The following is a 15,729-nucleotide window of genomic DNA, read 5'->3' on the forward strand; positions in this document are numbered from 1 at the left end:
CATGAAGTTCTTGTGGTTTCTTTTACTATTGATCTCCAATTTTATCACACTATGATCTGATAATATACAGGGGATAACTTCAATTCCTTTGCATTTACTTAAACATGTTCTATGAGAAAGTATGTGGCCTATTTTGGAAAAAGACTCATATGCAACTGAAAAGAATGTATGTTCTGATATTGCAGTGTAAAACACTCTGTAAACATATGTTAAGTCCATTTGTTCAAGAGTTTGGTTGAATTCTATTATTTCATTGTTTATTTCTTGTCTAATTGATCTATCTATTTGTGACAGTGGGGTATTTAGGTCCCTCCCTACCATTGTATTAGTGCTTATTTGATTTTCATATCCACTAATATTTGTTTTAGATTATTGGGTTCACTGGTATTTGGTGCATATATATTTATGATTGTCATCTCTTCTTCTTGGACTGTTTCTTTTGCAAGGATGTAGTGGACTTCTTCATCTCTCATAAGTTGTCTGGGTTTGAAATCCATTTTATCTGCAAATAGAATAGATACTCCTGCTTTTTTTCAGGTTCCTGTCAAAAGGAATATTGTTTTCCACCTTTTAGATTTCAATGTATGAGTTTCATTTTGAATGAAGTGTGTCTTGTATGCAGCACATTGTTGGATCTCGCTTCTTGACCCATTCTAACAGACTATTTCTTTTGATTGGTGAATTGAGACCATTGACATTGATGATTATAACTCATATGTATTGACTTATCATTGTCATGACCTTTTCCTCTTGTTGGATTCTCCCCCTTTGCATTTAATTTCTTTTCTTGCCTGATTGATTCATTGTGCTGTGCTTCATAGTGTTGTGACTCTCATTGTCTTTTCTTTGGATATTGTTTGAATTTTTCTGGAGTGCTGGTTTGATATTCTTGAAGTTCCTCAGTGTTCTTTGACAGGAAATTATCTTATTTCTCTACTGATTTTGAAAGATAGTTTTGTAAGGTACATCAATCTGGATTGAAAGTTGTTTTCTCTTATGGCTTGAAATCCTTCACTCCAGGCTCTTCTTTACTTGAGGGTTTGTGTTGAGAAGTCTGCTATGATTCTGATGGGCTTTCCTTTGTGTGTGATTTGTTTCTTTGCTCTAACTGCTTGTAGTATTTTGTTCTTCTGTTGGGTTTCTGGAATCTTGACTATTATATATCTAGGTGTAGATTATTTTGATCATGGCTAATTGGAGTTCTATATGCCTCACTTATCTGTATGTCAAATTATATTCCCATGCTTTTGAATTTTTTTGCCATTACTTCTATTTGCAGTTTTTTTTTATGTCATTTACACTATCTCCTATTTCTTCATTGACTCTGATCAATATTGTTATTCTTTTCACCATCTAGCAGCTCCTGGATTGATTTCTCATGGTCCCTTGCTCTTTTTATTAATTTTATTGGTACATTTTAGGCATACAGTATAATGACATTCATCATTGGAAATTTGTAACTTTACATAATCTATCTGGTTCTTATTTTCTTCCCCATTCCTGTGCCCTCCCTTCAACCCCTTCTGCTATATCTGATACTCTTCCCTCACATTGGCTCATTCTTCTGCATAAACTTTCACTGGAGTTTTTAATCTCCTCGATACATGTTCACATCTATTTTATGGATTCCATTTGTTTCCTATTCTGGGATTCCGTCATGTTCCTCAACTCCTCTATTTTTTTACTTGTGGGTGCTCTAGAGTTATTAATCATATCTTTCACTATGGACACCATCTCTGTTGTTATCTGAGAAATTATTTCTAATTTTATTTTTCTAGATCCTCTTTAGTTGCTAGGTCAGGTAGTCCAGGTGGTTAAGTTTCAGATTGTTCCATCTCATTGCCTCTTGGGGTTGCCTTTGGTTATCTAGAAGTCTGGTTTTGAGTCTTGTTTAGGTGTCTTCTCATTTGAACCATTGAAGTATGCTGTGTTTTATTGAGGTGACACTGTGCTCCTTGTGGGTTTCAATTCTCAAGAAGTCTTGGAGAGGCCTTTTCTCTACTGCTCACCACTTTGCCAATTCTTGGGCTCAAATGATCTTCCCTGGATCCCAGTGCTGTGCTGTTGTCCAAGTGGGCTTCTGACTGGAGGCTACATGCACTTATGGATGATACCTTGATGGGCCTGTGGCTGGGGTCTAAGTGGTTGTGCAGCTGTTGTCTGGGTGGGCCTCTGGCTAGGTCCTGCATCCCTGCACAGCTGTTCTCCAGGCAGGCTTCTGGCTGGTGCAAGGCTGCTTTTATAGAGGTGTGATGAAAAAATACAACATATATTTTAATTTTTTAAACAATTTTGGTTTTTTCAGACAGGGTCTCACTTTGTAGCCCAGGCTGACCTTGAACTTGTGGCAATCCTCCTGTCTCAGCCTCCTGAATGCTGGGATTACAATCATGGACCACCATGTCTAGACTTTAAATACTTATTATACTAATAGACAAATTGCCAAAAAATCTCCCTCAAGCTACTCCTTCTTGCTTTAAATGCACATATCCCATTGTTGTTACCCCTTTTCTGAAGTGATTGTAGAAGTCTTCTTTCATATCTTTTCAAGGCTGCCTAAATGTCTAGAATAAATTCCAAACATTTATGTAAAATTCTGTCAAATAAAAACATTGTAGTGTGTCCTTATCTATTTTTTTCACTGGATCTGGCAGTGTGAAAATTCTAGCTCTTTCCCCAAGTCAAAAGAACCATGAAAGCTAAATCTTTTGAATTGGTTCAGGACATCAGGGTAGCCATGTTAGCACAACTAAAGACAGTAAAGAGGACTTCCAGAACTGCTTTAGAAAGTGACAAGAATGATGGGATGAGTATGTTTGAAATGAAAAGAAGTATTTTGAGGGGAATTATGGCAATATGTATTTTACTGTAATAAATTTTTAAAATTTAGGCATTCACAGTCCACTTTAATCACAGCTTGTACTGAGATAGATTATTGTGTAAAAAATAGTTCTCAAATGGAGAGAGATCCATTCACTTTGAGTAAGAGCTCATACAGGATTTCAAGTTGGGTACATAGAGTCAGGATTATTATTAATATGGCAGAAGCTGTGAGTTTTGATTAGTTCTTTGTAGGGGTCCTACACTTTCTGTAACAGTATTATTTTTTCCCCCAAAAGAATACACAACAAAGACAGCTACAGCCCTTCAAGAACAGGCCATTGATCATAATCAGAAAATGTGTTGCATTCCTCTATCTTTAGAACTTCTACTTTTAGACAGGCATGGATTGCCAGAAATAGTGCCTCATGGCTTAAAAGAATCACAAAGTAGCAAAGCAATGGAACCCATTTAAACAACAACAACAGCAACTGTATTCTGATATTTTAATATTCTTAATATTTTTCTAAATATCTCTTGATTGTTTTATAATTATTTGATCTTGATTTAATGAAAAGTATCTAGATTTCCTCCAAAGAGCAAACTTTGCAATGGGATTGGGATACTGTGTTCTTCAAGGCTAGAGAGGAAAATTAAAAAAGAGATTGAACTAGAATCATTCAGAACAGTTTTCTGGATGGTAGTAGATAATAGCATTCAGATGAGAGTTCTGAAATGTTGCCCAACTTTTTAGTTTCACCAGAGGAAAAAAGCTATTTTGTGTCTATTCTGAAGCCAAATCTGGTGTTCTAAGAGAAAATGAGCCAACTACATTACTGGAATATATATTCAGAGGTGACTTTCCTCATTTCTGCCTCACATAGCACAACCTTTTCTAGTTTGGGAAATCACATTCTCTTCGAAATAAGAATGTTCTGGCAGTTATCATGTGGTTCCAAAGTAAAAATTCTTCTCAGTGACTGGTCTAGAAAAGCCTGATATGGAGGTATCTCAAGAGCATCTGAGGATTGAGAAAGAATTGTTTGAAACCTACAAAGCTATCCCTATGATATTCAAAAGTCAACACCAACCAATTTTCAAATGCTATTCTTCAGAAAATAATATAATCTAACTAATTATGAATATTTCTGGAAAATGTTACATAATATTCAGGGAAAAGTGGAATCAATTATGGTTTACAGTTGGCTGAAATTGATTACATTTTGCCTCTGCCAATGCACAATATAATACAATCATCCATCAACCTACAGATTCATTCATTTACTTTGAAGTTACATTATGTTATCTAGAAATGTTATTCCAACAGCAAAGTTTTGTAGGACAAGCTATGGAAGAGTTGTATATAGAAAATGGATTTCTTTTCTTTATATGGAGGTTAATATAAAGTCTGTTTCTTTTCTCACTAACTTCTTCTCTTTATTAACTTGCCCACCATGGAATAAAGTTCCCTTTTTCAACCCATATTTTTTTGTAGTGCCATGAGAGACTATCAAAAAACTTGGCAAAATAAAAACTATAGTTCAGGCATTTTATGAATTATGGAACTAAAAAAATGTTTTTAAAATAAAGATGAAGTAATGATAGTGTTTTTAAAAATACCCTATGAGTTATTCATTAGTAATGATGAATCATGATGGGTTATTTTTTCCAAATATCTATAATAATTTTGCCTCAAGCCACTTACTTCACTTTTTGAATAGGTAACACTTGGGTGTGGCTCAAACATCTACAAAACTGAAAGCATTTCATGAAAAGGCTCACCCTCCCCACCAGGTTGCCATCACTCATCTAACCCAAGTAATCACAGCCATCAGTTTCTCATGTGATCTTCCAGAGCTACTTTACACATATACGAACAAACTGGTGTAAAGATTATCATGTATTTCTTGTCTTTCTAAGGAAAAACTAGTGTATTGCATGCATGATTCTGTATTTTGTAATTTTTTCTTAACTACATATGTTGAAGAACTTTTCCATGTCAATGTACAATGATCTTTCTCATATTTTTAAGAGATGCAGAAAATTCTACTGAATTTGAGCAATTATCTACTGACTGTCATTTAAGATTGCACTTTTTCTGTTGTTACTAACAATGCTAAAATAAATAATTTGACACATAGATCACTTTTCACACTTGGAGCTCTATCTATTGAATTCTAAAATATGAGGCTGCTGAGACAAAGGAGATATCCATAAACATATAAATATATATGTTATATACATATATATGTAATTTTGATAATTGTTGCCACATTATTCTCAGTAGAGATTGTTTTAATTTGTCTTTCCACAAGTAATATATAACTTCCTGGTTATCTAGGTCATGGCCAAGTGATACCATTTTATTATATACTTCTTACTAAACTTAAGGACTTTCATCCATAAAGCAGGTGAAAAATCATATCTGAGTTACTTTAAAATTGCATGTTTCTCATGATAGATGAAGTTAAACATATTAATGTTCAAAAGTCATTTGTAATTCATGGAAATATCTGTTCATAGATTTTGCCTACATTTCTATTTAGTTATTAGTCTTTTCTTTATTGAGTTTTAGAAGTTCATTTCATATGAGGGAGATTAGTCTTTTGTTTATAGCTGAAATCTTTTCAGCAGGGTGTCATTTTGAAATTGTGTGTAATTTTCTGCTATGAAGGAAGTTTTCCTTATTTTCTTAGTTTTAATTTCTTAGGTCTTGGTTTCTTAGTCAATGAATCTCTTTCATGGATTATTAGTCATAGGTAAAGTCTTTGCCACTTCAAAGTAATAAAGTCTACTTTCTTCTAGTATTTTTATGGTTTTACTTGTAAATTAAACACTTAGTCCATTAGGCTATCACCCTACCATGGTATATGTTAGATCTCTAATTTTATTTATTTTTTGGATGAACATACAGATACTCAAGCCCTATTTATGAAAATTATTATCTTTTTATAAGCACGTAGTGATGTCATTTTATTATATAATAAATTCCATATATATTTTTATATTTCTAGTGTAATTCTAGTTATTTGTTCAGTTTTTCTATTCGTATGCAAATATCATTCTGTTTTAATTATTGAAGCTTTATAATATTCTTGGAAATTTGGTGTTAATTCTCAACAACTTTATAGTGCATTTTTACTGCATTTTCCTCTGGTACATCCAGAGGAAATACAAATACAATATTTCCAGAGGAAATACAAAAATAAAGATATTTATTTTTAAGATAAATTTTAGAATCAACTTCTTGATTTATAGGAATAGAACTCATGCTGTTTTGTTGTATATAATTACATACTCTTAGTATTAAACTTATTATTTGAGATCACTGTCTTAGTCTGTTTGGGCTGCTATAACCAAATAGCTAAGCCTGGATAATTAATAAATATCAGAAATGTGTTGCTCACAGTTCTGGAGGCTGGAACGAACAAGATCAAGTCACCATCATTCTAGTTCCTCATGAGGGCTCACTCTGCTTTCAAGGTGGCACCTTCCAGTGAGTCACAGAGCTGAAGGGACAAACAAGCTCTCAAACCTCGGTCAGAAAGGAACCAATCCCATTCACAAACACACTACAGCACAGCAATTATGTTATATCTTCTCATTTGTACAAACGCTATTAAATTTTTCATTTATATTTCTGTTTTCTTCTCACTGGTTTCCACAGCTACAGTATTATAAAATTTATTTTTAGGAATTCTATCCTAAAATATTAAAACTAATACTTCTTCCATTGCAGCTTCAAATGGAGTATTTTTGTACATTATAATTAATTTCCATACATTAATTTATGCCTTACTGCTTTATTAAAATACTTTATAGTAAATTTTTAGAATTATTTCTCTTAGAAATTTCGTATATCAACTACAAATGATGAGTTTGCTTCCACCTTTCCAATTTTAGCATCTGTAATTTCAGCTGTTCAGTTGCTGTTTAGCAGCTCAAGTCTAATGTTCAACACAAGGGATGATAGTGGACATTCTTACTTTCATCTCATCATATCAAGGATACTCACAATCAATATCACTTGTCACTGTTGGCATTGGCCTTGGTCACATGGCTAATATATTGTTTATTCCATCTCTCCAATTTAAAGTCACTTTCCCCACGCTTTCCATATGACTCTGTTTGGAAGGAAATCATTAGGTGCAGTCCACACTTAGGGAGAGAGAGTTATGTCTACCTCCTTGAAAGTAAAGTATCTCCATAAATTATTCAGAATTTTCTGTATAGAAAGATTCCTCTCTTCTCCCCATTTATTAATTTATTCAATTCTTTATTTTTATCTATGTGAGTTCATAGGTATCTATTGTGCACTCTGGGTCATAATCTAATACTTATTTACTTTGTTGCTCAAATTGATCCAACTTTGGTTGTTCAATGCTATTTCTGTCTGTTCTTTTGCCTCTGACAAACCTCAATCAATGTGCACTTTTGGATTTGTTTGTTTTTTGAGCACCCAATTACTTTTAGGAACTGTTGGGTACTCCAAGCTCATCTTGTATATTTCCTGGCACAGTTTGAGAATTAACCAGTGCTCCAGTGACACGTGGTCAGTTTCATTGAAGAGTGGGATTAAAAACCAACATCTGGATGACAGGTGTACTTGTTGTTTCTGGAGATTTGTTGCTTCTAGGCCCTGTGAGTTGGCAGGACAAAGGGATACATGAGTGTACACTAATGTGTACATAGACCTATTTATAAATATTTTATATATAATCTTCTGTATCTATATTAAATTTAAAATTGGTTTATAGTCATATCTTCAACTCTAGTCCCCTTGCCCTTGGACCCTCTTCACTTTGCCTATCTCTAAACTCTTATTCAAACAATAAGAAATCTGTCTTTCACCACCCATCATACATTTACTTAACTGTGCAATTTTTTATACATCTATAATAGCATCAAAATTCATCAGTTAACCAAAGATCCTCTTGAAAATAACTTTGTTGAGTACAGTGATTTTTATTTCCTTTATTTTACAGGCCACTCATTTTCTAGGTCACCTAGGTCAGCATCTTTCCTTGATCCCCTTCAGGGAAGGAATCTCATGTATTTGAAATAATTCTGTATACTATCCTAAGATTTCTTTCACTCCCTAGATGACTTTTTAAAGCTTAAAAATTTGCATACATGAAAGCTTTTTGTGCTGTGAAGTTTTAACAAAGTCATAATATCATGGATCCATAATTTCAGTCCCATACAAAGTAACTTCGCAACCTTGAAAATATGCCCCAAACTTCCTGTCTTCTACCTCCTTTAAGCTTCCTTCAAATGTTGGCAACTAGTTTTGGGGGGATTTTTTGTTCTTTTTTTCCCTATGTCTATTAACATATTTCAGAATGCCATATAAGTGGAATTACACTGTACACAGCTTTTTTAGACTAGCTTTTAAAATTGAGCAATATGCATTTGAATTTTACCCATGTCTGTGAGTGATTTGATGTTTTATTTCTTTTTATCACTGAATAATATACCATTGTATGGTTCTACCACAGTTTATCCATCCATCTATTGGAGGATAATTTTACTCCTTCCAGTTTTTGTTAATGATGCAAAGCCATATAACATTTCAAATTAGCTGGATAAATACATAAAAGCACAAACAGAGCATATGGGAAGACTACAATTAGCTCTGTGGGAAACTGTCACACAGTTTTCCAAAACAGCTCCACTATTTTCCATTTTTACAGGCAATGGATGAAAATTCCTGTTGTTCCGTATCACCAGTACTTGGAATCATCAGAGGTGTTTCCTTGGTTTGCTTATTTGTTTTGCATTTTATCCATTCTAAACCTTGGTGTTATGGTTTAGAACAAGAATATTCCCCAAAGACCTTGTGTGCTCATAGGCAAGGATTTTGAAAGGTGACTGGGTCGTGGGTATTCATTCTACAGCTGACTTGCTGTTAGGAGGTAGGGCCTGGCTAGAGGAGGATCATTGGGGACTTGGCCTGAATGGGGGTCTCTCTCTCTCTCTCTCTCTCTCTCTCTCTCTCTCTTCCTATTCTATCTTTATCTTTCTCTGTTTCCTGGCCACCATAATGTAAGCAGCTTTCCTCTGCCATACCTTTCCACTACCCAATTTCTGCCTTGGAGCCAGCCCCACCATGGACTAAGAATATGACCCAAAATAAACCTCTTCTCCTTTAAGTTGTGTATGTGTGGAATTGTGTGCCAGCAATGAGAAAACGACTAAGACAAATGGCATCTTGTTGCTGTTTAAATTTACATTTCTTAATGGTAAATAATATTGCTGTACTTTTCATATGCTTCTTTGTCAAGTGTAATTTCTTTGCTCAGGTATCTTTGCAAATCTTTTGCCCATATTTTAATTCAATTATTTGTTTTCTTCCTGTCTATGTTATTTAATTTAATCTATTTCCTTTCAGTGTTTTTCTACAATGCTAATTATTTGTACAGATGTCTTCCTTATGCCCATTTTTTAATACTTAATACAAGATTAGTCAAGTTATTCCATATAATAGTGTATTGTGGCCTCCTCTAGATCTAGTTAATTAAAGCAAAACAGAAAATTTTTAAAAGTTTAGGGGAGATAATAGATTTAGGGAAGAATTCCATTAGCAATGATGAAAGGCACTGAGTGGAATAAAATTAAAGGATAATGAAATAATGTTCTCTATTTCTAAGAGCCTTTAGAGACCAAACAGCTCTGTTTGACTTTATGTTACAGAGTTGGGGTTTCTCCCTTGAAGAGCACTTTGTGCAGCCTTCATGTTTGTCCATATCTCACTGAAAGTAATTAAGGGGAATCCCAGTGTTCTGTAGAGAGCCCGGAAGTGAGTACTTCTGCTGGTGAGACACTATGGAATATGGATGTGGGTCTTAAGCCATGGGATTCTTAGACCCTGAGTCCCTGGGAAGATTTAAAAATACTGATACCTAGCTTCCACTCTGTAGATGCTAATTGTTAGTTGATGAGGTGTTTTAAATTGATATGCAGCCAATTTTGATAACCAGTGCCTTCTGGCTTGATTTCCAAAGTAAATAAACTTTCCCTAATTTTTACAAATAATTCTTTTTTTTTTTTTTTTTTTTTTTTGGTATCGGGAATAGAACTTGGGACTTTGCGCTTGCGAGGCAGGTGCCAGAACCACTGAGCTAAATCCCTAGCCCCCACAAATAATTCTTATATGAATATCTAGGGAAAAGAAAGGAAACCCACAATAGAGGGAAAATCCTTATGAGTCTAACCAGAGTTCGTGCAAGAACATTAAAATCAAATCAGCACAATAATAAGAAAAATATGAGTTTCTTTTTATATGTATATGGTACCCTAAACTCCAAAATAATCCTAACATTCCAAAACTAAGAGTGATTGAAATATAGCAAAATTATTCAAGAACTAGTAGTAGCAAAACAAGTCATACAATTTTTAATCTGGCTACAGGACAAATGTATTATATTAACAGAGCTAGATTCTTTCAAGTCCATTTCATAGCATTTAACCTTTGGTCTGTGTATTTTCCTGATAATTTGTCCACGCATTTTTAAAAAACTGACTATTCTTTGAAGTTCTATAAATCATTAATGGTTATTCAAGTATTTAATTCAATGTTTGGCTAAGCTCAACAACTAATGTGTATGCTTAGTGAAGAAGAACAGCACTGCAGAAAGTAGCACTGTTTCTACTTTCTAATGGTAGCATCTTCTGTATTGGCTAGGGAATTTCGTGACAAGTATTTCATCTGAAGGTGATTAAATGTAAGGTGGAGAAAAGATTTTAAGGTGCTCTTTTTCAACAAAATTGGTCCATAATCTTTTGTGTTAAATATTTATTCATAATTGCCTCAGTCCTTTCCCAATTGATTGAAAGACTCATTGCTTTTACCTGCTTCTACAACAATCATGGTTCTAGAGTCTTCCATTACAAAACTCTAACTGAGGAATTTTACAGTAGTCTTTTTTTTGCTCTTAGTCTCTTTCCCCAGGTAAACTTTCTTACACAGGAAAGAATATTAATAAGAAATTTGTCACTCAGATCATTGACAAGAGGGAGACAATAAGAAAGAGAACCAGGAAGAAAATATGAGGTTTTTCTTTGACTTTGGGGGAAGTTTTAGCAAAACTCTTTGTTAGGAAAATTGAATACATTCACATTTGGTCTGATTGCTTGTTATTGGAATTATTTATGCCAATTTATTGTATAGTCTCACTTTATTTCTTTTCACTATTTTTAACTTTCCTGACATCTTTTGGTCTAATCTTTGTTGTTGCTATATTTTTTCTCTTTATATTTTCTGGATTTAGTTATTATTTTAGTACAAAAATGTATAGTTCTACTTTTCTATCATATCTAGAACCAGTTAGCCTCTCTATTGCTCTGTTTAATGGAACAAGGATATTACAACATTTTGCTGACATCTTTACCCTCCACATTCCATATCTCATGGCAAAATGATCCGGGATGTTCATTTTAAATGTATGTTAATTTGGCCACCTAACATTTTTCCATTCAAAAGATGTACTATTTTGCTTTATTCTGTACTTTTGCTACTTCATTCCTTTGTTACCTCATGCCTTCTTTTAAGAGCAGCTTCCAATCATTCTTTTAGAGAGTTGCGTGTGGATTAGTGCTTTTCAGCCTGTATTCTTTTCTTATTGTTTTGCAACAAATTACTACTAACTTAGTAGCTTAAAACATCAGGAATCCGTTCTCTTAGTTACAGAAGCCAGAAGTCTAGACAGGCCTACAGGTATGCAGTCTTTCCACAGGCACAAGAAGACTCCACTTCCTTGTCCTCTCTAATTGCAAAGGCCGTCTTCATCCTTTGCCTCACGGCTCCCTTCGTCTTCTTCAAAGCCAGCTTTGTAACATCTTCAAGTCTCATTCCCTCTGTCTTTGTTTTTACCATTATGTAACCCTCTCTGTCTCTAATGACCTTGCCGTCCCCTTCGAAAGCATTGTGGTTACAGATAGGGTATCCCTGGATAATCCACAGTAATCTCTCCGTATTCAAACCCTTAAATTAAATACATCTGCCTTTTTTGTCAAATAAGGTACTGTATATAGGCTCTTGAGATTAGAACATGAGTATCAAAAAAAAAAAGAGCATGAGTATCGTTGGAGGGGTATAATTTATTCTATCACTGTGCCCTCAGCCAAATGGACACCTCTTTCTCATAACCAGTTTTAATAAGGATCTGGCTAGATGATATAACTTAAATTATCTTTTCTTGCAGAATTACATAGGTATTTTACCTTAATATCTTCTCTTAAGCTTTTAGTAGGAGAGGTAGAGTCATTCTAGTGAGGCATTACCTTTTGTGCTGTTGCTGTTGCTGTTGCTATGCTTTTCTTCAGTGTGCGGTAGTCCTCAGATTCTGCTTGTGGTGGGCTGTGGCTGCCTGGGGCTGCAGATAGAAACTGAAGCACTCTAAGTCTTCTCCCAGTGCTGGTGCACTACCTTCAGCTAGTCCTTGCCCAGCTCCCAACCAAAGGGCATCTCATGCCCTTGCCTCTCCCTCTGAGACATATGCTAGCTCTGGTCATTGTCACCCGCCAGGCTCAAGGTGAAGGGAAGGTGGGGTGTCAGACAAGGTTCGTTGTTCTAGGCCAGTCTCAGCTTAGGAAGTCTCTGTCCACCTGGTTTCCCAATGCTACCCTTCTCAGAGTTCTGTTATAGCCCAGCTCTGCTTTTTATCTGAGGTCAGTCTTATGATGTAGGAGGCTTCTGCCTCTTCTCCAGCGATTGACAAGCCTCGCTTAGTACAAGAATGCAATGTTAAGCCCAAGATGAATTCCTGCCTCATCTCTTTTGTAAATTATTTTTCTTCTGCTTTTCCAGTAGTTAAAGTAGTTATCTGTTTTTCTATATGCCCTAGGGAAAAAGACATTGTTACCTTTCTACCTGGGTTTAAGACTCTTGTTCCTTTTTAAAATTATAATTGTTAGCATGCAGTAGTGAGTAATGTGATAAGTTTCTTTGTTATGTTTTCCTACATGGATACGCTCTTATATACTTACCATTATGTGTGTCATTTTTTAATTAAAAATCTGATAAGGAATATGGATTCTGAAATATGGATTTTGGATACTCTAACAGAAATAACTATTAGGTAGTATTTATACTCCAGGGCTGAGGGAGAATGGAAAAATATTTTCTGATTTCCCTCCTACTCTATCTTCCCCTTCTTCAACTCTGAACTTCTATTTTGTAGATTCATTCAAGTTAAATGAGACAACAGGAAACAGCAATTTCAATACATTTAGATGTTCTATCCATGAGGCTGGGATGGAGAATTCTGTTTATGCTTCCAATGTCCCTTGAGCTTAATTGTAAATAAATAATGGCGATATTTATATATTTCAAAGAGATCTAAGGAATACATAACTATATTACTATCAAATTATTTTAAGAATGAACTTTGGGTGAATGGACTTCCAAGTTGAGTTAGAGTTAGTTCAGAAAAGGACAGGCTTGGGCTTTGATGTGAAGTTTGAAGCTAGGAGATGTAAAGATTTGGTTCAAATTGGGATTGTTTGACCAAAGCCTTGAAGCATACAAGATGAAATCAGAAAGACTATTCACCAGGACAGGATCTTCTCCACTTGGGGCACAGAAGGAGATGAGAAATAGTCAAAAGGGTCACTCAAATATTGCTTTTTAAACCAGGCATGGTGGCACACACTGTAGTCCTACCACCCTGCTAGATCGAGGTAGTAGGATTACAAATTCAAGCCCAGCCTGGGCACTTAGTGACTTAGGGAGATCCTGTCTCAAAACATGAAAAAAAAAGGCTGGGGACTTACCTCAGTGGTTTCACCTCTTGCTGCACAAGCACAAGGACCTGAGTCCGATTCCCGGTACCCAAAAAAAAAAGAAAGAAAGGATGAGGAGGGTACTTAGTCAAATCTCTAGTACCACAAAAAAGCTGAAAATTGTGCAAGTATTCAACATTTATAAAGTTCTGAGTTTCTATCTTCTCATGGTTTTATAGAACTATAAATATTGTGTCAGATCTATTTATACAGTATAATTAGCTTGGCTTGTTATATATTTTCTGAATATAATTCCAATTTATTTTTTTGTCTTTGAGACTAACATTTTTGACTAGCAAAATTATAATTTTCTCCATTAATATTTATAAGTATCTTCTGTTTTGGTCTGTGACTTTAATGCTGTATTTAGAAACCTTTCCCACGCCTCCACAATTATATAAATATGTAACTTTGTTATTTCCAAATTCATTTATACATTTTTATACATTTAAATAATTAAACAGTTTCATATTAATTTGGGGGTATGATGGTAGGGAAGGTTAACAAATTGCATAACTTAATTAATTGAATAAATGATCTTCACCCGCTCTTAATTAATTTGAAGTCATTATATAACAAATTCGTATATACCCTGATGTGCCGTCATCTGCCTTCCTGCTCCTCTGCCTGCTTCATAAACCTTTTTCCCCCTTCTGGGTAAGTTCCCTTACAACAACTTCCCTTAATTGTTATTTTTCACCAAAATTTATTGATGTTTCTCACATGCATATTATTAAAAATAATCTTTAAAATATTTTGATATGTATTTTTAAAAAATTCTACCCAGGTGTGAAATACTTAGTTAGAGCCAGATATTTTTAGTGGTGATTTGAAGTAACAAAAGTATTTTTACAAACCAAATGGAAATACTTTTCTTTGCCAATCTAGAACCTTTAGAAGGCTTACTATTTTTATTTTTTTATTTTTTTTATTATTTTTTTTTTTGGTACCAGGGATCGAACTCGGGTCCTTGTGCTTGCACAGCGGGCGGCAAAACCTCTAGGCTAAATCCCCTGCAAGGGCTTAGTACTTATTAATTTTTTTTTATTTTATTTATATGATTTAGCTCAAGTCAGAAGTAGGTACAAGTTTGCACTCAAGTATCCCTAAATGTTCCTTACCAATTTCAATTATTTACTATTTTATGGTAACATAAGTGTCAGTCACCAACTAGTTTGTCAGTGATAGATGATTTGATGTAGCTGCTTTTGTAAAGCAATTTTATCACCAGTGTTCTTATTTACAGGAAACTGTATGCCATCCATAACTTCTGACATGTTTCTAAGAGCAGCCTTTCTGGTGGAATAAGGGAGCCATTGTACCAATTTGAGAGGTACAAATATAGTCTCTGTAGAGAAACATCTCTTTGTCTGATGTTTTATCTTTTTATTTGTGCTGGATTTCTTACCTGTTGTCTAACCTACTGCGTTCTAGTTTCTTAGTATGAATGAAGGTAGCACTACACCTTTCTCCCTGAGAAAGTAGAAAAGAATAAGAAGATAATGAAAGGAAATAGGAGATATGAAACTCTAAATTTACTTACTTACAATGTTTCCTGGTGATAAACTAATTTAAGTTTTGTTAAATCCCATTTACCTTTATCAACTTTGCAAGAAATACATTTTCAATAGAGAGTGCAGTTTTTGAATTTTACTACTCTACAATGAGATGTTTTCCTTTCAACTTTTAATGGGAATTAAAACTTTTAAGCTTCCTGGAGCAAGTGACATGGATGAATGAAAATAAGCTAAAATCTAGGGTTTCTTGTGTGTTTGAATACTGAATAATTTTTCTTCCTTTCCTTTGCAGTTTCTCCTTTGTGGCATATGTGGAATACTGTGCGCCAAAAAAAAATCAGGACTTGTTGTAAGTTTTTGCCTTGTTTGTATTGTACATTGAAATGTTTGAAATATAAGAATTCCAGAATGAAAATGATGACTAGCCAACTTCCATGTACTAAATGTTACTAATTTAAAATAAAAGGAGACATAAAAATAAATCCTGGTTTTTCTTCTTATAAATTAAAAAAAAACCACTGGAATATTTGAGACTGTGACAAAATATCAACACACAAAAAAAGCTTTGATATACTGCTTAAATATTTAAATATGCACACTTTAATGTTTG

The 15,729-nt window shown here is 34.3% G+C and overlaps 1 protein-coding gene across 4 annotated transcripts in view; it reads left to right on the forward strand.

The window, feature by feature from the left end:
* Tmem196 (transmembrane protein 196) overlaps positions 1 to 15,729 on the forward strand; it is a 65,538-nt gene that overhangs the window by 39,050 nt on the left and 10,759 nt on the right. For all 4 annotated transcript variants that reach the window (XM_013070263.3, XM_013070265.3, XM_013070264.3 and 1 more), the window contains exon 2: positions 15,412 to 15,468. In XM_013070263.3, coding sequence (XP_012925717.1) covers positions 15,412 to 15,468 — 57 coding nt within the window. The remainder of the gene's footprint in view (positions 1 to 15,411; positions 15,469 to 15,729) is intronic.

This window comes from Heterocephalus glaber, unplaced genomic scaffold (genome assembly GCF_053883595.1).
Source record: "Heterocephalus glaber isolate CG9 unplaced genomic scaffold, H.glaber_assembly_v1.0 deba00000676, whole genome shotgun sequence".
In the NCBI taxonomy this organism is placed as follows: domain Eukaryota; kingdom Metazoa; phylum Chordata; class Mammalia; order Rodentia; family Bathyergidae; genus Heterocephalus; species Heterocephalus glaber.